Genomic DNA, 25094 nt, shown 5'->3' with positions numbered 1-25094 from the left:
ACACAGGGCTAGGTGCGGGGGAATTAAAAACTTGAGTAAGATACCCCTTGCTCTGGGAGGACATACCTGGGGAGGGCTCCTGATGTGAGGTAAATGGACGCAGCTCTGGGGATCTGCTCCCCGCTGCCCCCTGTAGGGGCGAGGCTGGGGAGGAGTGTGGGGAAGAGGGGGGTCATCCTGTCTCCAGTGGGGGCAGGAGCACCAGGATGGAGGTGCCCTAGAGCTGGGCGTCGCTGCGATGAACAGACAGCATCCTTGCTGGGATGTGAAGCACAGGCTGGATTCAAACACTTAGACATTCAAGTTTGTTTTTTAATGACATGATAGAAAAGGACAAAATCGAACAGTGCTGACAGAGGGGCACGATCGCACAGCCACAGTTTTACGTCCATCAAGGTCAGAGACTTCTCGAAGAGCACACTGCAGGCCTACACTAAGAAATCGCCTTTTCACTGTAGTAAAAGTTAGTGATCTCATCGTGAAACCAGGGGGCTTGAGTAGCAAAGAATTACAAGAATAGATAAATACCTTTTATTATCATTATTATTAAGTAAACTACTTACAAGTTGATTACGAAAACGTTCGCCAGACCCAGAAACATCTCTGATTCTCTCTGCAGGAAGAACGGGTCTGTGGAAAGCAGTTTGTTACCAGAATAAGGTTCCCGTAAAACTTTAAATAGTAGAAAGTGTGAATATGCCTTCAGGCGGGTGGAGGGGGGCAGGGGACTGGGCGGGATGGTGGCAAACAGTCACACACAAGGTGAAGATGCAGGTTCGCCCAGAGAGTGAGGCGGACCCTCCCGTCCTCATCCTGTCTAAGCTCCCCTCCGCTCCCGACCCCAGCCCACTCCCCCATCCCAACAGTGCTGCTCAAATGCCTGGTGGAGGTCAGGTCCCTCCAGGTCCCAGAGACCAAGTTATCTGGACAAGGTCAAGTTCAGCCCCGCCTTCCCATTCCCTGCGTAGGGCTTCCTCCACCCAGGCCGTGTCTCCCCTTGAAAGCCCAAGACGGTGGGGATGGAGGGTCCGTGGGTGCCCAGAGGACTCAGCAGGCGGTCTACTGCCCTCCGATGGGATTGCCGGGACTCGGGGCCACAGCCACGATCACTGCTGTTGCCCAGAGGAGCTCTGGTTTATTCCAGGACTCGCAAACGGGGAAAAGCGGAACTCTGGAGAACTCCTATATTTTTGGATTCAGAGATAGCATTGCCTGGCGCCGGGTTTCCCCACCTGGGTGCTGTTGGTGCCTGGGGCCGCATCATGAATTCTTTGTTGCTGGGGGAGCTCGGCGGCATCGTGGCTTCTATCCACCAGACGCCAGTAGAATATCAACTCCCAACAAGTCGTGAAAATCAAAATTGTCTCTGCACATCGTTGAAGGTCCCCCGGACAGAATTTTCCCAGGTTGAGACCCACTGGCCTAATTGTTCAGACACGTTGCTACACAGATGCTCTGGGCTCAGGACTCCGATCTCCTGCCCACCAGCCTGAGCTGGCAAACTCCCCCAAACCCCTCAGACACTCTGTCCCCTCAAGCATGAAAGTCTGGGACACCCTTCCTACAAGTTTACAGGGCCGTGGTCAGAATCCTCTGGGCTGCTTGATTCTCTCGTTCCTGAAGCCCCCTGTGGGACACACACTGGGGTCACGGGTGGCTGCTTACCCACATGGGGGGGCTCCATGAATAAGGCTCTGGATTTCCCCAACTGTTGTGCGCACAAGTTCCCTGCAAATACACCTCGTGTATCTGTCAGGATTTAATTCCAAGGCAGGAAGGGCCTCAGCCCTCCTGAAGGTGAAGGCCGGAGCCTCATTAAAGCATCTGGACAGATGCCGGCAGGTGCAAGCCTGGACCGTGGCCGAAGGATGGGCGCGGTGTACGTCCTAGGTACTGGGCACCCTGTCCCCCCTCTCCAAAGGCTTCCTCTGATTTTATTCTCTATATACGACTTTCCCAGTGACTCAAAAGAACAGCACAAACGTACATTCCGAAATTGCTGCAGCCAATTTCCCAGACTTTCGATTACGTTCCTGGCAGCTGCCCTCTTTTCACTCTAGGGGATCTTCTTCCTCTCTTCAGTCCCTGTGGTTTGCACTGTCTTGTCCCCAGCAAGCCCCCCCACCCCCGAAAGGGGAAAGAAACTGTCCAATGTCTAATCTTAGAAGTGACTTTCTGGAGACATCTGACTGCTGCTTGATGCTGATGACCTGTGTTCCTCGGAGAGCCTCCTTTTCCCACTTGGAGACGATAAGCTCCGTTCCTCTGGGCTCTCAGCGCTCAGCTCAGCCAGCCTGTCCCTTATCCCTGTCCCTGAATGATGGATGGGGTGGGAGAGGTAGGCCAGGCCCCTACAGAACATTCCGGCTCCGATTGCTCCCTTTGGCTCTCTGAGCACAGCCCCTTGGTCGTCCCATCAGGGCATCCCAGCCCACCTGGGGCCCGCTCTAGGGATGCTCAAAGGGCAGGTACCAGGACATGGCAGAGGGGGCCTGGTGACAGCTGGCAAAGAGCATGGTGCCTCTCCCGGGGCTGGCGCTGGTAATCCAGGGCCATCCCTGCTCCCCGGTGAATGCGCAGCAGGCTGGGAGATGATGTCCTGGACCAGGCAGCCGGAGACTCGCCAGGTCTCCCCTCCTTTGCCGTGTGGCCCCATTCACCCTCCCTATTATTACAGGTCCTGATTGGAAGCTCCTAACACCTCCTACTGCTGTGAGGCTCTCAGACTGCTAAACACGTGGGCACCACTCCCGTCCCCCTTCCAGGACCTACCGTGATCCGAGACCCAAAAAGCCCCAGCCTCGGAGTCCCCGTTCCCAGGACGGCCTATTCCAGAGGGCTCACGGTGCAGAGCAGGGAGACACAGGGCAGCCGTCCAGCCTGCAGAGCCTGGAGAGCAGGTGGATCAGAATCCCAGCTCTGTAGATGTGAGTTCTCAGTTTTCTCATCAGAAAAATGGGATCATAATAACACGCACGTCTCCGCACCTCTCTTCTGCCTCCGAGGGGTGAGTTGACAAGTAAACGGCATAGGAACAGAGCACAACACAAGGAAGATGCACGACAAATAGGATAATCATTATCAGTGATTTCTCTGCTAATGATGAGCAGGGGTCATGCTCTTGGAAGGAGAACAGGAGCATCTGTCTGGAAGGAATCGGGCGGCCGAGCAGACGACAGCCGAGTGTCCGCAGTCTCCAGGGAGGGATTCTGACATATGTTAGTGGTCTGGCTGGCATCCAGGCCTTCCCTTTAGAACAAGCTGGACAATGGCCTATCGCCTCTCCAGCCAGGGGTCCTGGCCTGCTCTCCCTTTCTCCCTCGGATCCCAGGGATCTCCTGAAAGGAGATGAACCGTCTCTCTCTGAAGGGTGTGGGGGGGTTAGGGGAATTTCATCTGCCCCCTTGACCCAGATCTCAGGAGGAGGGAGGGACAGCAGAGCAATGATGTCGCCCAGGCCCACGCAAGAGCTGGAATCCGCTCAGAACATGGCAGGCTACCGTGTCCTCCGGCCTCTCCTCCAGAGCTCGGGGGACATGGGTCCAGCCTCCTAAATCAGGTGTCGTTCTGTTCGGTGGAGTGTCCCACATGCAGACGAACGGTATGGGACCCCTACAGCTTGCGGAGGGAAGACGGGGAGGCATGTGGAGGGCCAGGCATGGAGAACTTTCCGGCAAACGCAGGAGCCTTCTCTGAAGAGCAGCTATGGAAGCAGCTTCTTCCTCAGCACCGGCCCATTATGTCCGGGTGGGCTCTGGGCCAGTCTCACCCAGGAGAAGCCGGATCGGAGCCTCAGGCTGGGGTCTGTGAGAGGAACACTGTCCTGCCTGCTTGGGAGAGTCTGGGCTCAACAGGACGCCTGAGCTTGGGCTGGAGCCTCACCCACCGGACGGACCGTCCCGACTGTCCTCGGCAATCCGGCTACGCGAGCCTCACTCCTCGTGTGGGCTCCTCTGTTGGGCTCTGGGTTGGAGCCGGGGGTCTTCTGTACGTGTCCCAAGAAATCTGCTTTCTGGTTACGTCTCTGGCCACAAAGAAACCACTTGTGCTCAGCTTTAAAGAGAGGGGCAGGTGACAGGGACCACCATCCTTGAAGCTTGGACAGAGACGGGGCAACCAGCAGGGGGACGAGCGTGCCGCATTCTGAGGACGGTTAGACTTCTGCCTGTGGAGGAAGCCAGAGCTGGCCCCGGGTCACACCATGACATGGGACCTTGGGGAAATGGCCTCTGTAGACCCAGAGCCTGGCTTAAATGAGGCCTGGAGGTGCCACCCCAGCCACTGAAGGTGGCACGTTGTGGCGGAAAGAGGCTACCTCTAGAGGCGGAGGGTCCAGCCTCAAGTCCCAGCTTGTCACATTCACACTGTGTGGCCCTGGACAAGTTCCTCTGCTCCTCTGAGCTTCTGGTTCTCCATGCATTGGAGCAACGATGCTGTAAGGTAATCGTACGGATTAAACGTGCGCGTGGGGGTCTAGCACGGCGCCTGGACGCAAGGCTCAGACAGCGCCTCCTGCCGGTCACCTAACGTCCACCACAGAGCTCAGCTGAGGAAGGCAGGAGGGACAGCACAGCGCCCCCTCTGGCGGGAAGCCCGTTCTTTACCCTTCAGGGGACGTCTATCCTCGCTGTCATCCAGGTGATGGGGGGAAACACCAGATCAAAACACTGTAGGAGACTGGGAGGGAGTGACCCTGAGCGGGTCACTAGAATTGCCCAATGCCGAGTTTGGACAAGCTGGGCCCTAAGCTCCAGGCTGTGTGTCTGCGGCCCTGACCCAAGAGGGAGAATCCTTGAGAGTTGAATTTAACTGGCCTTTATGCCAGGGGAAAAGAAAGCCTTCATGGGGGAGACCCCCTGCGCCCAGAATTTCCCAGAGAACCCCTGGCCCACTAGGGCTGTCCTTGCTGCTCTGAGCCGGGACCACAGGCTCCACCCCTCCCCGGTCACAGCGCACAGAAGCCCCAGAGCCCTGATGGCCATCACCGCAGGCCATTTGCAGAGCAGAGAGCAGTCACCCCCTCTCTACAGGGCTCTGTTGGGGATGTAGGGTCGGAAGGTAAGGACTCAGAATATCTGGGCTGCACTGACCCCCACAAAGATGCCAAGCATCACCTTGGTCCCTTCCACCCCAGCTCTGGACTTTCTCCTTGGGTTCTCATGAGGACACCTGTCTCAGAAAGCCCTCGCTCATGGGGCACACGTGGGGAGCTTGAGACAGGGAAGGGTTTGCTCGAGAAGCATCTGGGATGACCGGCACGCAATGGCTGACCACCCAGCCCAGCCCAGCCCCTGTCCCTGCCACCCTGACCTTGTCCTGCCGAGAGCACGGCCCTGTCAGTGATTCCAGAGGGAGCCCAGGCTGAAGGTCCCCCATACCCTTCTCCCTCTCCGCAAAGGTCACGCCAGCTTTGCACTCATGGCCTCCACTGGAGCTGAAGCCTTCGTGGGTGGATGCGTGCACGGCTGCAGGGACAGACATGGCTACTAGGAGGTGGTGGCCATCTACGGGCGTGGTCTGGAGGCTGGGCTGCTAATCCTGTTTTCACAGCAGCTCAGCACCAAGCCCGCAGACGAGTGGCTGCCTCAGAGCAATTAAGATGTCCCTTTGCCTGTCATCCGGAACAGCCATGTCTCCCGAGACCACAGGGACACAGGACACCTTTTTGCAATTGTCCCAGACAGCACCAGGGCTTCCCATCCAGTCTTTTAACTTTCCCCACCACTGAGGGGAAGTTTGGACCATTTATTCTCTTTTGCACAGCACAGGGAGAAAGCAAGGGCAGCATTGCTCCTGGCCCGCCGGCGAGGGAGGCTGCATGTAAGCTTCCCCCACTCTGCTTGGCACAGGACAGCTATCTGGGGAAGGGGGCTACCGGGCGGAAGCCTTTCCTAAGGACAGAAGTAGAGCGAGTCCTTCCCCATGCTGCCCCCTCCCCCAGGGCAAGCCATCCTGGGCTGGTCTGCACGGGAGTCTCCCTTGCTGGTCAGAGACCACCCCCACTCCCCCAACACCCCCCCATAGCCACTGACTTGGAGGAAGGTTAAGGAGGCTGACTCGGACAGAGCACATCCAGGTCTGCAAGAGAATGTGGGAGCCAGATCCAGTGTAAAATGCAGGTGTCTGAGCACCCTGTGCACCCTCCTGACCCCAGACAGCTTCCAAACCTTCTGGGCATTCTCCCCGAGGGCAGCTGAGAAGCAGGGATTTGCTTAACGGAGTGCTTCACTGGGGCCCGTCCCCCTGCTCTGACAGTGCCAGTCACGTGCCCTGCGATCACGGGCAAATCGTGCCTCTCCCTCCCGCTGTCAGAAGATCAGGTGGGCGTGAGGCCACCATCTCTAAAATCCTAAGTTCTCAGAGAGGAAAGAGCATCTGCTGGCGGCTGGTCTGAACTCAACCGCTCTGCCCAACTATAGTCTGAAGGTCCTTCTCTTCTGAAAAAGAAGAGCAAATCTGTTCGGCCGAGAACCCCCCACCCCTGGAAATCCTACCCCATCACCAGTCATCCCCCTGTCCTTGGATTTCCTGATCCATCTGGGTCTCAAAAGGGGCCAAGTGTCTGGTGTCAAAGGTGCCCTGTCCAAGTCAAACAAAGAACATTCTATGGCCCAGGTCACACCACCCACATTCCAAAGGGCGGAGTGAGAGACCTCGGCTGGGCTGGAAACACTCCAGTTCCGACGGCTGCTCCTGCTGGGCACCCCACACACCAGGTGCAGCAACTTGGCATAAAAACAAGACACATACGTGATTATTTACTGCCAGCAAGCGATCGTCCCACCATGTCCATATTTCACACCTAACTGGCTATTTCCTCTGGTCTTACGTTCTTGGAATATAGGTTCAAAAAGTCCCCAATTGGCTCCTTGCAAAGGCTTTGCTCCATTGCACCTCCAGGGGCCAGAGGCCACACGCCCATGTTTTCGGGATCAGCTTGATCACAGCCCGGAACACTGGAAATCGGAGCTGCTGGGGGGAACTCCTGATGCACGGTCGCTGCCCCGGGAGAGGCCATGCGCGTGGTCAGAACTCCTGGTTCCAGAAGGTGGAACCAGCCAAAGGCCAACAGCACGAGTGTCCCCAGCAAAGCCTGGCCTTGCTATGAGCCCAGCACAGGCTGAGCCGGCTCGGAGCTGGTGGGTGCCCCGAACCTCAGAAGGTGAAGGCGTACACCACCCCAACCACCACAATGTTCCCCAGGGTCGCTATGATGGCAATCCAGAGCAGGACCGCATCGTTGGAGGACCGCGGAGACTCCTCCGGCTGGCCCTGGCCACTGGAGGCCGCGTGGACGTTGGTGGAGGAGTTAAAGAGGGAGTACTCCGTGCTGAAGTCTTCGTTGGGCGAGTCCATGAAGGCGCCTCCCATCATGGGCAGCTGCGGAGAGGGAGAGAGAGAATTAATCTGGGCACACGGGGCTGGAGAGGAGCCTGGTCTGGTCTGGTCTGGTCAAGCCATCGGGTGCTGGGACACAGCATCACACGGGCTCTTCTCCTGTTTGTTATCATGGATGGTGCTGCTACAAATGGTTATAGAGATGGTAACGCTTGGAGGAAGACGCCCTCATGCCCATTTTGCAGATGGAACCGTTAAGGCACACAGCTCGTCCACAGCTGCGGGCAGTCCCTCCACACCAGCGTGAGTTCTAAAACACTTCCTTCCTCTTCTCTTTGCAAAGTTGTGATACTCAGCACAGACCGTTAAGGAAAGAGAAAAGAGGAAAAAGAAAAAGTGAGAATCAGCCTCGCTGCTTTAGGATAATGGCTGCTAACACGGTGATATTTTTCTTTCGCACTTTTTTCAGTGTGAGTCCGTATGTGTGTGTGAGAGAGACAGAGAGAAAACATGTTCAAACACGTGGTTTTATATTAAGTTCTGTATAAAAATTCCACAGAACACCATTTTACCCATTGTATACTATTCAGCCAGTCCAGGGTGCCTGGGTGGCTCAGTCGTTAAGCACCTGCCTTCAGCTCAGGTCATGATCCCAGGGTCCTGTGATCGAGCCCCGCATCGGGCTCCCTGCTTGGCAAGAAGCCTGTTTCTCTTTCTCCCACTCCCTCTGTTTGTGTTTCCTCTCTCGCTGTGTCTCTTTCTGTCAAATAAATAAATAAAATCTTGAAAAAATTAGTAAATAAATAAATAAATAAAGCAGTCAGAACGGCTAATTAAGAAGTCAGGAAATGGCAGATGCTGGCGAGGATGCGGAGAAAGGGGAACCCTCCCACACTGTTGGTGGGAATGCAAGCTGGTGCAGCCACTCTGGAAAACAGCATGGACTTTCCTCAAAAAGTTGAAAATACAGCTACCCTATGACCCAGTAATCTCACTACTGGGTATTTACCCCAAAGATACAAATGTAGTGAAAAAAGGGGCCTGTGGACCCGAATATTTATAGCAGCAATGTCCACAATAGCCAAACTGTGGAAAGAACTTAAATGTCCATCGACAGATGAATGGATAAAGAAGATGTGGTGTATATACACACAATGGAATACTATGCAGCCATCCAAAGAAATGAAATCTTGTCATTTGTAACGACGTGGATGGAATTAGAGGGTATTATGCTGAGAGAAAGATAATTATCATATGATCTCCCTGATAGGTGAAATTTAAGAAACAAGACAGAGGATCACAGGGGAAGAGAGGGAAAAATGAAGCAAGATGGAACCAGAGAGGGAGACAAACCATGAGACTCTTAATCTCAGGAAACAAACTGAGGGCTGCTGGAGGGGAGGTGGGCGGGAGGGAGGGGGTGGCTGGGTTATGGACATTGGGGAGGGTCTGTGCTATGGTGAGTTCTGTGAATTGTGTAGGACTGATGATTCACAGACTGTACCCCTGAAGCAAATAATACATTGTATGTTAATAATAAAAAAATTTTAAAAAATAATGCACTGATTGAGCCCCTAGCTATCCCTGCACTTGGGCGTACATATGTGCTTCTACGTGCATTTGTCTTTATTGCCGCAGACTCCTGGGCAGGGAGCTTCTGAGTCAATGGGTATGAGCACTTCAGAGCTTCTGGGGCACAGGGACACGCTCTGCAGAAGAGTGATTCTCACTCCCAAGCCTCACATACAAGGGTGGCCACATGTTCGCTCTCCAGAAGTTGGAGTAAAAGCTCCAGGCTGGGGGTGGGGACGTGGCTGCTCAAAGGAGGGGGTGACCCTCCATACAGCCACAAGGAGACCTTTCCTGCTCTAGGTCTTCTGGGCCCTTCCAGAACACCCCGGAGGCTGGTGTCTCCAGGGCTGGCCCCTGCATCTGTTAGGCCCATGGTGTGTGTTTTGGATGGCACCGGGGAGAATGAACAGTGAACAGTTACGCTCTCCTTCTGCACACTTCCAGAGCCCTTACTACCACTGGCACGGAGGCCCGGCCACACCCAGGGGGTGTGCAAGAGATTTCAAGACGCACCACTTAGCTCTCCTGTTGGAGGGACCACTTTCACAGGTCGGTAGGCAGAGGTCAAGGCTACATGGCGAATTCATGGTGGAGTCAGGGTTGAGAGCTTCTTGCTCTGCACACAGTCACCCCGACTCTGGGTTCGGACTCCATGTTGGGGCTTGGAGATGTCAAGATCACTGTCCCCAGGAAGTCTTGGACCCCAGGGGAGCAAATCAGGTGCCACTTCACTCCCCCATTCTTCTGGCAAATAAGTTTGAAGGGTGCATGGATTAGGTTCCCGGGTTCCAGACTCTGGATACAGCGGCGAGCAAGACAGACGGGTCCACACTCCAGTAGGGGGATGAGAGCAGGGAGGAGAAAGAGAGACCAGAGGGGAGCAGGGAGGGACCAAGACAGGGAGCACGTGTGTGGGGAACGTGAACCATCGGGATCGACGCAGGGAGGCTCCCTTCGGGCAGCTCTGTGCTTGGCCACCCACATCCCAGCAGCCTCCGCAGAGCACCTGCTCGGCCGAGAAGCGCAGCCTCTCTGGGCTCGCTCAGAGAAGCCCGACATTTCGTCCACGACACGGCTCTGCCCTTTATCTGGTGGGAACCCGCCAGCTATCACAACCCTGGCGGTGCAGGGACAGCAGGGTCCCTGGGGATCTCGGGACTGGTCGGGGCCCAGCCTGGGGGGGCTGCAGCCCATGGGGGCATGCTCACGGCGTGAAGATCTGGCCGGCGCTGCGTGTGTATGTGTGTCCCTTCTTACATGTCTATCATGGTTTAACCGTATATTAAATTAAGACGTTGAGTTCAATGAACATGTTTAGTGCGTGGGAGTAGCTATCAGGACGAACACAGGTGAGAAGACCAACTGACATGCATCCTACGAGAAGTGCAATGAAGAGTTTAAAGAAGCGAGCCGGGACCCCCTCTTGGCCCCAAGCTGGTGTCGCAGATGGGATGGGTCACAGCCTCCTCAGGCATAGGCAGCCTGAGGGGGGCTGAGGGGCTGGCGCGGCTGGGCGGGTGGTGGAGCCTCTGAGTCCAGGGCCTTTCCATGAAACCCATTCCTGCTTTGGGTCTCAGTCCATGGTCCTCTGCCCGGGACCCCTCCCTCCCGTGTGCCCCATCTTCACCTCGCGGCCTCCCGTTCGGAGACACAGCTCCTCCTGTCTGCTTCCCCAGTGGCCTGGAAGTTCTGGGAGGCGGGACCAGATCTGCTTATTCTCCTCATGGGGTTCCAAGAGCATTGCACAGGTATGGCATACAGTGGTGCCTAATAAAAACCTGGCTGCTGCTGATGAATGATGGCCTCTCTCAACTCAAGGGCTGTCACTCCTATGTTGGCTAACGGCCTCTCTGGCCTCTCCTGATGGTCCTGCCACCTGCAGGGTTCACAGAGGGCAGTGGGTTCCTCTCCTCAGCTCCCACCACAGCCGGCGCTCCGGGCACTCCACAGCCTGCCCTTCTCTAGGGTCTTCCTCTGGCAGCCCACGGCGGAAGCAGGACTGTGGTGAGGCCCCAGAAACTCTGCTGGTAGCATCTTAGTGGGGGACTCAGGCCAGGACTCCCCATGCACCTGAACTTGGTCTGCAGCTGCCTCCCCTGGGCCTGCTGGACCCCCTAGAGTGAACCCACGTTCCAGTCCTCTGCCCGTGGCCGCCTCTCCATCCCTCTCCCCCAGCCAGGGCCCTGCTGGGTTTCTGGGCAGAGGCCCTCCTTCCACTCCACTGTGTGGGGGACCCGCTGCGGTCTGGGGCGAGACCTGTGCCCCCCTCACCTCTCTCTGAGGTAGGGGTGGTCTCTCTGGGTATTTGCATCAAATCACTGGGGAAAAGGAGGACACTGGGCAGAGCTTCTTGGCGGGGAAGAAAGCGCAGCCCCAGAGAGCAGAGCACATGGCCCTGCCGCCACCACCCTGCCCAGGGCCGCTGCCGTCCACCGGCTCTCCCCCAGCACCCGTCCACCTGCGCTGCTTCCCGTGCTCTGCTCCCCTGCACGTAGTTGGTGTCCCCGTGTTAGTATCCTGTGGTGGCCTTAGCGAGTTGCCACGAATGATGACACACATTTATTCTCTTCCAGACCCAGAGGTCGGAGGTCTGACATGGGTCTCCAGGGGCTGCCACGCAGGTGTTCACTGTGCTGCAGCCTCCTCTGGCTTCCAAAGCTCCCGCATTGGCCTGTGGCTCCTTCCTCTGTCTCGCAAGCCCTCACTGTGCGATCTTCCAGCCTCTCTCAGACCCTCCCTCTGCCCCAGTATGGGGACCCTGGTGAGTCCCCTGGGCTCACTTGGATAATCCAAGATCATCTCTGATCTCAAGATTGTTTTTTTTTAAGATTTATTTATTTGAGAGAGGGAGAGAGAGCACATGGTGGGGGAGGGCAGAGGCCGTGGGAGAGAGAATCTCAAGCAGACTCCCCGCGGGGCATGGAGCCCGAGGTGGGGCTCAATCTCTCCACCCTGAGATCATAACCTGAGCCAAAACCAAGAGTCAGGTGCTTAACCTACCACACCACCCAGTCGCCCCTGATCTCAAGATCCTTAACCTTAATCATACCTGCACAGTCTCTGCCCCGTCAGATAACCTATTCAGAGGCTCACCTAATTGGAGGTTGGTCTCCGCTACACAGGGAACTCTCTGAAAAGTAAGCCTTGTGACCTACACACCTCAAGCTCTCTCAGCCCCACTGTTAATGTAAAAAAGGTGACAAACCTGACCCTGTGGAATTAATGACCTGAAGTCAGCAGAAGGGCTCCCCACCAGCTCTGCTCCATCAACCCAGTCCCACAGACCCTCTCGGGGGCACAGTGCGTTCTCCAGACAGCGAGCTCCCCTCTGCCCTGCATCTGCCACAACAATCTGCCCTGCGTCTGCCACTCCGTACTGTGCCAGGGACCACGGCTGTTGTCAGATCGGTACTGTCCCTCTGAGGGTGGGAACAAGGGTGGGTTCCAGTTCAAGACAGATTTGGGGGTGAATTTGTATAGTAAAGCTGGTGGGTCCTGCAACTGACTTGCCTGTAAGTTGTGAAGATAATTCATTGTCTTCAGTGGGACCAGCAGGATTCTCGCAAGGAGGAGATAAAACCATAGGTGATAAAATGTGGCCCAAGACAGTCACTCAGCAATTCCTCATATTTTCTCCTTTTATCAGTCTTTGCAGAAATTCAAAACCAGGAGCTTGCATGCATCTTATCCAACTGCTTAAGTCGAAGGGAGGGAAGGGGGACCCTGGCGTTTCCAGATGTGCATTTTATGCAATCCATTAATCAGGCACTCTCTTGCAGGTGCAACAGACCGCCCCCCTGCTCCCCAACTTATGTTCAGGCTGAGAGATGCTCCAAGTGTGGCCAGTGCTGTCATTTGATCCATCTGTCTAAGATGTTTAGTTGTTCTGATTTTTTTTTCCCTTGGTAAAACAGAGTCCACATTCAAAGTGTCCATAGATGTGAAAACAAGTTTAAATGGTGAAATCTCATGAATAGAAAACAACAAACAAAAAGATCAGCCTCAATTGCATTCTTGGGAAATTGGAAACGGCTGACCAGGAGGACTCATGGTCAGAGCGACGGGCTGTAGCTGGAGTCACCCCAGAGACAGATGGTGAGAGAAGCATCTGAAGGGTCTCTTAGAGATGCCCCTCCTCCCCTACTGGGTGACAACCGGGCCTTCTCACGCCAGTGGGCAGATGTGGTCACTGGCCCCCTGGGAGTGGAACCCTTGGATGAGGTTTCAACTCAGAGCAGATTTGGGGGTGAAGACTTCTAACTTCCCACCTCGTAGAAGCGAGAGGCCCATGGAAGCAGAATCAGATCCTGGGCATTTGAGGCTGAGTCACAGCGTGGGGCGTAGGCAGGAGGAGCGGGGAGCTCGTTTCCCCAGCAGAGGAGGTGGTTATAGCCAGCCGGCCGGGTCAGAAAGAAGCCCGTTGGCTTGTTAAAGAGGGGACAACAGCACAGGTCAACATTTAAGGTCTGTTGATCAAGGCTGCGCTTCCTGACGGTACGTTTCAGGAGAGCAGGAGCCTTCCTGGTTTCCTGAAGCATCCCCAAGGCCCAGAAAAGAGCCGGTGCTCAGAAGACAGAGGGAAAGCAAAGGAACTCCAGGTCCATCAGCCAAGAATTCCGAAACCCAAGGGCAAATACCAGACACTGCCTCCCGGATGAGGGCTGCCAGGAGTGGCAAAACGCTGTCTGCGGTGGGAGGTGGGGAAGCGGGAGTCGCCAAATAAACTCAGAGAGCATCCCCGACACTAAAAGCGAAGTCAAGGATGATAATGTGGAGGCCAGACTCCGCAGTGCACCTGTCCCGGAGGAAAAGGGCGGCGCAAAGGAGACTGGTTTTGCCCGTAACATTTTACTCTAAGAAAAGATGAGCAAACAGGATGAGCTCTTAGAAAGAGTCTCTTCCGGTCACTGGGCACTCTTCAGTATTTTCAACCTCTAATGTGAAGAGCAAGGCTTAAACAACAGGAGTGGGTCACAGACAGGGTGGGTTCTGATCACCACGGGGGGACCCTGGCCCTCGGTGCTGGAGACCAGAACGGTGTGGAGGGGTTCCAGGAAAGTGCAGATGTGAGGACCCCAAGGTTCCAACCGTGGCAATTCACATGGTTTCCACCCCAACCCCCTCTCCCTGCACACAGCAGAGCTGCTGGGAGGAGGCCCGCCTCCGGGGGCCCATCTGTTCCTGCTGAGATGAGGGAGGTTAGATAAATCTCCCCTAGGCTGGGCCTCTCCAGAGGAAGGAACAGAAGATGCTTTCAAAGGAAAATCTTCAAAGAGATGGCTCTGGCAAAAGTTCCCCAAATAATGCCCACGCTTCAGGGGAGGGGACACCGGAGACATTGGGTGTTTGTTGTTGGAGGCTCTGGGAAGTGGGCTTGCTGGCCTCGTGCTGGGTCCCACCAGACCCTTCTCCCCCAGAAATCCACAGGGTCCCTGCAGTATCTCAGCCACACATAGGAGCTGATCCTCTCCTGGACTGTGGATTTCTAAGCTAAACTTATACGAGGATAGATACATCCATACTGTCCCCATCTCCAGTGGGTGGGGACACTCTGGTGCCTCTTAACGGCTGACACACCTGGCCCTGCTTCCCTCTCTGAGCCTCGCTTACCCAGGAGCTGCTCAGAGGAGTGACGGCCGAGGCCAAGCTTGGGGCTCAGAAGCCCTCGCCAGACTCTAAGAAAGCCAGGGTCAGGTGTAGACGGTCCTCAAGTGAGGGTTGCATGGTGAGGGCCCTTGGGTAAAATCCGCACCCCCTCCCAGTGCAATCTGAATTTCAGAGAAACAATAACAAAACCACTTTTTGATGTAAGTATATTCCAAGTATTTCACTGGACCTACTTAGAGGAAAAAAATCTTACTGAAAAATGATCTGACATTTAAATTTAACTGGGCCTCCTGCATTTTTATTTGCTAAATCTGGCAACTCTGTGTGCGGCCTCTCTGAGAAAGAGCTGCAATTTCAGAATTTGTGCGAGGGGCCACGCCCTCGGGTCTGTCTCTCCAGAGCCCGCCATCTGCAGCCAGGCCTCTCTGGGTGACCTCGTTCCCTGGAAAGTTCAGGAGGCCTCCGGCCCGCCTGCAAACATTATAAAGCCAATTTCTTCCCTTACTACCTTCTCACGGGATCTCTGTGGTCCAAATATAAAGGCTGGACAGCCTGGGAGCACCATCCATCCATTTATTAGTCATTCAACAAACACCGAGGACCTACTGTGCACCTGGAGGCGCTGGATTGACCCTAGGGGTTCCCAGGGGAGACCCTGAAGGGCTTAACATTTAAAAGGAATACAGATAAGCTCTCAGCCATAAAACGGCATTTGGCGCACTTTAACAGAGATGAGAACCGAGCAACAGGGTTCTCACAGCATGAAAGAGGGCAGGCTGTTTTTAATCCCTTGAACCAAAGAATCAGGCACAAGCCTGAGCCCTGGTTCTGTTCCTTTCTGGCTGTGTGCCTTGAGCCAGTGACTGACCCTCTCCAGGCCTCTGTTCCCTTTCTGTCCCAGGAGGATGATAGCAGGGGCCACTCTGTAGGGTGCCGTGGGGGTGGAGTACCGCATCCCGGCTCTAAGAAGCCAGCTATTGTTAGTATCGTCCCGCTGTCATTGCTGGAGGGCACAGAGCCAGGCCTGCTCCCCGCTCACGGCCTCACCATCGTGGGGCTTTTGTGATTTTCTCCATTTCCCACCTTGAAGACGCAGGCGCGGTGAGCTTCCCGGCGTCCTCCCTCCGTCTCCCAGTGCCGACAGCTAAAGCCCTAGAGAACCCCCCTCTTTGTAGACAGAGGGCAGGGAAGAGGGGCTCCCGGGGGACCCAGAGAATCTGGGGGGAATCCCTAATTTCTTTCTCTTTTCTCTCTCTGGCTGCCCTGGGGCCAGCCCCGGTTGCTGGGTGCTCTTCTGTGGCCGTGGTGGGCAGTGGCAGGGACAGGGGACCTAAAGTGTAAGGCAAAACCCTTCTCTCTGGCTGGAGGAACTGAAGAAAGGGCTCTTGCAGTCGGAGATGTGTCGGGGAGTTAGTTCTTATCCCTCCTCTCTCACTCGCTTGCTCACTCGCTTTGCCCTGCGGGCAGCGTGATGGTTCAGACCCGTGGCACACAAAGGGCAATAAAGTCGACAGACTCCCAATTGGAGGGTTAGGGAAGAAGGTCCCTGGGAGCCAAGGAGTATCCCAGGGGGAGAGAGCGCAGAAAGGATCCCCTAGTTCTGCACAGAACCTGTGCACATTCTGGGCTCGCTCTGTGCCATATAGGCATGTGAGCGACCCAAAGAAGCCTCATGAAACCCTGGATAAGTCCAGACACACCCCTGAGAGAGGCCCGTGCTGGACAGAGTCGGACAGCACCGCCGCGCCGTTACCAACGGACCCACGCTGGGACCACCACTTGCAGAAGGCAGGGCAAAAATCTCCCGAACAAAAGAAATATCCAAATGGTCTCACTGACTCATTCTACCAGACCCACAAGGAAAAATAATACCAACTCCTCACAATCTCTTCCAGAAAATAGAAGAAGGAAGGTCACTTTTTAACTCTTTTTGTGGAATGTTTTCCAAATCAGGTAAATAAAGCCAGCGCAACCCTGTTACCAAAATCAGAGATATGACAAGAAAAGAAAATGGAAGATCAATATCCTAATTAAACGTAGACAAAAAATAAAATGAGAGATACTAGTGAACCGAATCCAGCAATACATAAAAAGATACTGTATTTTTTGTTGCCTGGGTCAACATTCAAAGATCGGTTAATGTAATTCATTATCCTCACAGAAGTAAAAAGAAACAAAACATAATTGTATCCATAGACACAGGAAAATCATTTGACAAAATTAAACATTGACTCATGGTAAAAATTCTTGGCAAGCTACAAATAGAAGGGAACTCCCTAAATCTGATCAAGACCATCTACAAAAACCAAAAACCATCACCAAGAAACAGCTTAAAGCTAACAGCATACCTAGACTATTAAACAAATCAATTGGTTGTCTACAGTCAAACAATCAACAATTGGAAGGTGAAGACAGTGTAGCATTTGCACAAGAGATACACAGATCGATGAGAGAGAACACAGCATCCAGAGCTAGATTCACATAAATATGGTCAATTGAATTTAAAAAAAAAATCTCAGAAGAAATTCAGTGAAGAAAGGGTAGTCTTTTCAACTAATGATGCTAGAACACTTGGTTACCGATGTGCCAAAAAGATAAATAAATAAAAATGTCCCTGGAACCTGACCTCTTATATAAAAATTACCCCCCAAGACTCCCCCTCATGCTTTACACAAAAATTAACTCAAAATGGATTACAGACCTAAATGAAAATGAAAAAGTATAATACTTATAGGAAAATACAGAGAAGAATGTCCGTGACCTTAAGTTAGGTAAGCAAAGAATTCTCAAATCCAACACCGAAAGTGCAATACATACAAGAAAGCATTGGTAACCGAGATTTCATCAAAATTAGAAACATCTCCTCTGTGAAAGGCACTGATAAGAGAATGAAAAGACAAACCATCTACTGGAAGAATATATTTACAAATCATGTATCTGACAAGGGACTTGTAACCAGAATATATAAAGAACTCTGAAAAATCAACAATAGGAAAACAGTTTGAGAAATGAGCAAAATTTTGAATGGTCACTGCACAGGAGAAACGCAGAAGGCAGAACAACACATGAAAAGTTGTTCAACGTCATCAATTATTAGGGAAATACAAGATAAAACCATCACGAGATACCACTGTACACCTATTATAATGGTTAGGTTTTTTTTTCTTTTCTTTCTTTCTTTCTTTCTTTTCTTTTTCTTTCTCACTTTTTTTTTTTTTTTTTTTTTAAAAAGATCATTACTTAGTTCTGGCGAGAATGTGGACCAGCTGGATCTCAAATATAAGGCAGGTGGGAAAGTAAAATGGTACAGTCGTTCTGGAAAATTTCGCAGTTTCTCATAAGCATACATTTGCCGAACGACTCGGAAATCTTGGTCCCATGTATTTGCTTCCCCCAAAATGAAAACGTACACTCACAGAAAAATCTGGGCAAATGTTTACAATAGCTTTATTCATAACTACCCTGAACTGGAAGCAATGCAGATTGTCTTTCAGCAGCACAGAATAAAACAAAACCAAAAAACGGCGATAGGATCACACAGTAAAATACTAGTCAGCACGCAAAACAGATCAGCTCCTGACGGACAGCACGCGGGGGACTCTCCAGCGTGTGAATAAGTGAGACAGAAAAGGCTTCGCACTGTGTGATTCCATCCCCGTGACGATCTGGAGGAGGGAGAAATGACAGGGTGATGGCGGGAGCGGGCGTGGGTGCGGGGTGAACAGGAGGGCAGCGGCAGGAAGTGTTTGGGGTGAGGGAGGGGACTGTGGTTGCGGTCCCAGGACTCTGCGTTTGTGGGAACTTACAGAGCTGTATGTACGGCCTGGACGGGGTGTATGTTGGAAAGGAAATTACAGCACACCTCGAAGGCCACCGCTGTCTCTGCAGCCCATGGGAGCCATGCAGTGTTCTCCATGCCCTGGGAGGTGGGGGGAGGTGAGAGGGGCGGGAAACACCGGCATTCCCACTGTACCGGCTGGCCAGAGCTGAGGCTCCCCCTGCAGAACTGGGCTGGGGAGGCTGGGGAGGCTGGTTCTAACCTGCATAGGGCCCTGAAGCCTGGACTCTTTCCACAGCCCCCGGATTTTCCTGCATGTATGGCCAAGGCAGGTAGGGAAACGGAGCCACGTGGTCCATGGCAGAGGTCACTGTGATATCTCCACGGGCTGGCTGAGGGCTTAGGACCCTGACCTGAGGAAGTACTAAGCACCCTGCCTGTTTGGCCTCCTGGTGGCCGCTCACACCTTTCCCAGACCAGGAAGCCCATCCCAGACCTCCGCGTACCAAAATGCCTCCCAACTTTCCAGGTCCAGCTACTATTTCTGGAACCTTCCCTTGAAGTTTCAACTTCCTTTGGTTCTCAGAGCATTTTATTTGTGGCTCTCCTGCCATCTCCCCACTGCCAGAACACTGCGAAATGCATTCATAAGATGTGGGGTGTGTAGCCACACGCACGCACGCGTGTTACCATCCATCATCTGACCCCTGGGGCTGGTCTCCCTCTGGATGCTTGGGGCTTTCATTCCCACAGGCATGGAGCACAGCTCCCCAAATATGAGGGGTGCCACCTCCCAGGCCTGGCTACAGGGCAGGGTCAATAGGCTTCCCTCTCCCCCTGCCACCGGCCCCACCTGGAGGCAGGGCACGGGCTGTGGCCGGTTGGTCAAAGGCTGGGGGTCCCCACGGGGCTGTGTGGGGAGTGTCAATGACCTCAGCGGAGTGACGGCAGCAGATGGTGGAGCTTGGCACACTGAGGTTTATGCCGCCAGGTCCAGGGGAGGCCGAAGGTGTTGGTGAGGAAGCCCCTTTAGGAGGCAGGCACGGAGGCCAGTGGCCACTGGAGGGAAAGGAAGCAAAAGACCTCACAAAGCAGATTGCACACCCAACACACATGCAAATACGTGTTCACCAAAACACATGTGTACACCTGTCTATACAGCATCACTCCGAAGAGCCCCAAACCGGAAACAGCACAGTTGGCCCATCAGCTGGAGAATGGGTATGTCAACTGTGGTGTATTCACACAATGGAATCCTACACAACGAGAACCATGAGCCACAAACGTAACGACCCGAAAAACCCAGACTCAGATAAGAATGTACTCTGTGGTCCCGTTTATTTCAGCGGTCTCAACTGGGAGTAATTCTGCACCCCTGAGGACCTTCGACGATGTCTGGAGACCATTTTGATTGTCACAACTGAGGGGGAGGGCGCACTACAGACTACCTAGTGGGTGGAGGCCAGGGCTGCGGGTGACCATCCCACAGTGCCCGGGACATCCCTCCACAGCACAGAGTGATCCAGTTCAATATCAACAGCATGTCGAGTGAGAGATCCTGATTTTTATAAAGGTCATGACCAGGCAACACTAGTATCTGGTGTCAGATTCAGCCTATGGCTGCTGCTGGAAGGGGTGAAGCCTGGGAAGAGGGACCAGGGTGTTTCAGGGTAGAAGGCTGGCTGTTCTGATCTGGGCGCTGGTTATGGGCGCTCCCTTAAAAAACACCCATCAAGCTGTACACGGTCCTGTGTGTCTGTCCTATTTCAAAAGTTGTCCTTTAAGAAGATGAAGGGAACAACTAAGCTTGCCCAGGAATCTCGGATTTGATTTCAATGACGTTTGAGATGGAACCTCTACTCGGAATAGCCACAGCTTATGGGATGTTCTTCCCCTTCCCGGCACACGAGGCAGGGCTCCGAGTGAGCTCGCCCGTCTGCAACGTGCAGACAAGAGCCTCCTGAGGGGGCCATCATCACCCCACACCTGTGGGGCTGCCTGCAGGGATGGAGGGGAGATATGGTGACCCAGGGCCATCCTGAGGGAGCGTCACAGCAGGATGTAGGGCAGGCAGCTTAGTCCCTGGCACGGCTTCAGGTTGGACCTTCAGAATGGCCAGTGGCCCAGCTGGGGCGCTTGCCTTCCTTGACCCCTTCCAAAAAGGACCCAGAATCTGCCTGTGGGAAGAGGGAAGGACTTTGCCCAGGGTCAGTTCCTCAGCTGGCAAAGGACCGGAATGGGAAGGTGAGCGTGAGCACGTGAGCTTGGAAGTACATGTGTGTGAGAGAGGAGGGGGAGGCAATGTATGAACCAGAGAATCCACGCGCACAGGGGCATGACACTTTGTGATCCACACACCAGTTCAGACTTGGAACCCGGGTTACTGGTTCCCGGTTACTTGTCACCAGTAACAAGCCCTGGATGTCTCCTCCTCCCAGAGTCCTGGCATTTCTGCAAATATGGTTTGCAGTTTATGTGCCCAAGACTTCCCCAGGGGGAGAGACGAAAGAGGCTGCAGTGGTGCAGAGAGCCCAGTGAGGATGGAACTGGTCCCAGAGGGACAAGGTGGGCTGGGTTCCTCTCCAGGGACCCAAAAAAACAGCAGCTGTTCGTGCTTCATGGGACACAAACAGGGAAACCAGTTATTTTAAAAATAAATGACCAGGTGAAGAGTGTAGGGTTCTGGGCACTGAGAGTTAATCACCAAGGTAAATGGACAATCCTCGAAGGACTCCCAGAGCGCCCTCCACATGGAAAACCCTTCTTTGGTCAAAGGGCCCATGCCTCATGGGTTCCCAGCCCAGCTTGGGTGCCAGGTGGCCTGTGGGCCAATCGTCCTGGCTCAGTACTGAAGTCGACTCCCATCCTGAGAGCGGGGCTCTGGGGCATGGGGTCTTAAGTGGAAGCAGGACTCCATCCGGCTCTGTGAGATTCCTCCCTGGGACCTGGGAATGTGCTGGAAGAAATGCTAATGAACACAGGTGTGAAGACTTCTCCTCGATGAGGGGTTTGTGCCAAGGGCCCCATATCAACTCCAGGTTGTGAGAACACAGGTCAGCATGGCACAAGACGGCCTCTCAAATAAAGAGAGCCTTTCCCTCTAAATGATTAACATTTACACCCCCTACAATGTAAGAGAGGCAGCATTTCACAGAGCTCAGCTCAACATCCTCAGTGCTCTTGACCTCCACCTCGCGCCTGATTCACGAAGCTGTGGTCAGTCATCAGCCTCTGAGCCCCGGGACTTTGAGGACAGTGAAGGGGGCTGAAGCCTTCAAAGGCCACCCATCTCCCCAGGCAAGTTGCCCTGGCCCCATGGGGGACACCACATGTCCCTCTCATGTTACCTTGCTCCTTGACTGTCCCATACCTGCCCTAGTTAGACAGACTGCCTCTCAGGGAGGTGGGATTTCCCCATCTTAGAGACGGTAAAACCAAGGCTTCAATAGGTTAGACATTCCCGACGTTCTGGAGGCTGAATTCAAAATGCCTATTACAGGGTTCCTGGCAACATTCCAGGATGATTCTTATGGAAATCAATAGTCTGAGTATCAGAGGGTTCACAGCAGTATTACAGGATGATTCTTATGGAAACTATGTCCCTGTGCTCAGCGGCTGGAACAGAAGATGTAAAGGCAGCAAGGTGTCGGCGGACAGAAACCTTGCACAGAAGCCTGACGGATGGGCTCTGCTGAGGAACGCGCCTGCGTCCTGCTCACCCTCTCCAAGAGCCGTGCCAGCCGGCTGTGCTCTGGCCACCAGCCGCACGCTTGCTCCCCTGGAGGCAGAAATGGAGAGTGCAATCGGATCCTGCTTTGGTCTCTTTCAGAAGTGGGAATTCCATTTCTCTTCCCCAAGGGGGTATCAGCAAGGGGCTCTGCCTCCTTCTACAGATGTTGAGGCTACAGACCCAAGGCAACACCAGCCTCGGCAGTGAGGCCCCCGACCCCGACCGCTGGCTGCAAGCTTCAGGCATCCTGCCTACGAACGCTCCCCTGGGCATCCCGCCTACACCCCAAACCCCCGAGAGCCCTGTCACGAAGTCACCAGCCCCAAGCTACTCTGGGATGCTGTCCTACAGAGAACTGGCCTCCAACTTGGCTAATCTGTTGGAAGAGCACAAGGACAAAGGCAGTTCTGCTCTTTCATCAAATCGACCCCACACAGCCAGTCACCCACCTGGCTCTGTCTTCCTTCTTGTCGGCTCTGGTCAAGGGCAATGCAGCCACCCGATGCCAACACGTGCCATTCGAGTTGGCTCCTGTTCACGTGCTGAAGAGTTGCTAATGAAAAACAGCTTAGGAAATAAAAATAAAAGCTAATATTTATGGAGAGCCTGCTCTGCACCCGGGACGTGTTGGGTCCTTTTAGGACACAATCGCATTTTGTCACCAACAGCTCCATGAGCTGGGTACTGTCTCCATGCCTGCGGGCAGGGGAAGAAAGGGAGGCACAGAGTGAAAGGAGATGGGGAGGTTATTGGACACCTCCATGAGCCAGTGGATACTTCCTTCTCTTGTGGGGTGTCTAAACAGGCCAGGAAGGCAGAGGTGACACTCGGTACTCACGAAGGTGACAGGGCACCGTGACATCAGGACCAGCACTAAGCACACACAGGGAGCTTCTAGAGTGACATCTGTGTTCATTTCAGTGCCTCCTCGAGGAGCACTGTGACATCAATCTCCTTTAGCAGCCAGGGGTGGCGATGGGTCGGATCCCACACCCTCAGGGACCACACTGCCTGCCCCCCACCCCCCGACCGGATGTGCTGGGTGTTTCCACCCAGCCCCCTCGCTGCTCAGGCAGCCGCCTCTGCTTCATGCTGGACTGGACTGTCTGTCCACTGCCTGCGGGTCCTCTCCTGAGCCTCTCCCGAGCCTCTCTGGAACCAGCCAGCAGGAATGAGCAGGAATTCACCAAAAGGGGCTGCTCTGGATGCTGTCACTTTATGGTACAGCTTCCATCTCGCCCCAGCCCAGCAGGAGGTGGGTGACTGGGGGCTCAGAGGGGTGTAGTCATTTCCCTGAGCTTGCACAGTTCCAAGTTCCAAGTGACCGACCAGGAATCAAAACCCACACGTGCCAACGCCTCACTCTTTCATTGCTCTAGGCTGCATTACGGCTTTCTCTGCTGGGTTCCCATAAAACTTTATTCCTACAACCGATAGAACTTTCAATACATCGTCTTAGATTTATGACTTTACATGATATTTATTATATCATTGTACTCTGTTACATTAGGTGATGTTATGTTGTATTACATTGTTATAGCTCGCAGTGTACTAACATGTTATGTCACTTTATATTATGGTTAGCTGTGCACTTGAATGATGTGACATTACATAATGTTACATTATATTCCAGTCGGCTGTATCCTAACATTATGTTAGTTTGTTGCAGTGTGTGATGCTATCTTAGATTACATTGTATTATAGCTGTGAACTAAGATTACATCATAGTACATCATTAAGTCACATTATAGTAAATTGTATTACAATAAGCTGAGTTCTGATCTATCTTTCTTAGGGAATGTGAGCTTCCTCAGAATAAGAACAGAGTCTAATCTCCCTTTGGATTCCCAGTGCCTAGCATGTCAACTCGCACAGAACATTTTATTTAAAAGAACCTGCTCGATCGGTGGCTGTACCTTGTGCTATTTGAGATGTTATCTGTAGGATGCATAAAGTTCTACTTGTGACTAAACACGTGTAGACTCAGGAAAAACCTAGGACCCAGGAAAACAAGGATATTTTTGGCAAGGCTCAGAGCACTACTGAATTAAAAGGAAAAAGCAAATTCACCACTTTTGAAACCGTTGCCATAGAAACTCAGTACAACACAGCAGAAGAAAATGCTGGCTTGGTCAGAACACACATCAACTCCGATTACCAGTAATGGAGGGAACGCTTGCCTTGGGGGACAGAAATGTCAGGCGGCGGGGCTCCAGGGCTCCCAGGACCCTGTCCTCCATGGTGTGTCCATGGTCCTCCATGAGAATCAGGGGGGCAATGCTTATTTTGAAGGCACTGGCTGAGAACCTGGGGGAGAAGCAGCCAAGACCTGGTGGGGATGCTGCAGTCCTCCCTGGTGGCACCTACTAGCCTTTCTACGGCCCGGGCTTCCTGGGGTGGCAGGTCTGCCCCGCCTCTGTTGGTTCAGCTTCGAAAAGCTCCTGTCACTATCACTGGGTAGGAACAGTTGAGCACACCCAAAACAATAAGGAGTTTTAAAGTTTTCCCCCTAGGAAATAGTGGGCCAAAGATGTCTTAGGTTAGTACTTATTCTGTCCCAACTCATTCACGAATATCTTTGGGATGATTCAATAGTGGGACTAGTCCCCTGTATGCGCCCACATCCTCCTGACCATACTAAACTCCCTTTCCCTGGCGCAGTGGACTATCAAGGCCTTGGGGAGAAGGCTGGGAAATGTGTTAGTTCAACTGGTCATCCATTCACCGGCAGGACAAAGCGGCTACTACGTGCCAGGGGGACTGGCTGGAAGCCAGAAGTGCAAGGAGAGAAACCATGTGCTCTTTACTTTGGAGGAAGAGGGAGAAAGGAAGGAAAAGAGAGGGGGAGGAGCAGGAGACAGGGTAGAGAACAGAACTAACAAATGAAATTAATTGGAACAGAGCATCACTCGCGGCTGCCAGGGAAACGCCCTGGAGGGAAGGGAGGCAGGGCCAGGACCTACCCGTGATTACCTCCCTACCCCGCGGCTTTGGGGTCTTTTTTCTTTTCTTTCTTTCTTTCTTTCTTTCTTTCTTTCTTTCTTTCTTTCTTTCTTTCTTTCTTTCTTT

General features: G+C 53.4%; 1 protein-coding gene across 1 annotated transcript in view; it reads right to left on the bottom strand.

The window, feature by feature from the left end:
- Positions 1-306: 306 nt before the first annotated feature.
- C13H14orf132 (chromosome 13 C14orf132 homolog) overlaps positions 307-25094 on the bottom strand; it is a 50318-nt gene continuing 25530 nt past the window's right edge. Inside the window, exon 2 of the mRNA XM_059373911.1 lies at positions 307-7380. Within this exon, the coding sequence (XP_059229894.1) occupies positions 7156-7380 (225 nt within the window). The 3' untranslated portion in view covers positions 307-7155. The remainder of the gene's footprint in view (positions 7381-25094) is intronic.

This window comes from Mustela nigripes, chromosome 13 (assembly GCF_022355385.1).
Source record: "Mustela nigripes isolate SB6536 chromosome 13, MUSNIG.SB6536, whole genome shotgun sequence".
Lineage (NCBI taxonomy): Eukaryota > Metazoa > Chordata > Mammalia > Carnivora > Mustelidae > Mustela > Mustela nigripes.
Note: the sequence above shows the minus strand (reverse complement) of the source record. Positions and strands in the feature narration are given on the sequence as shown.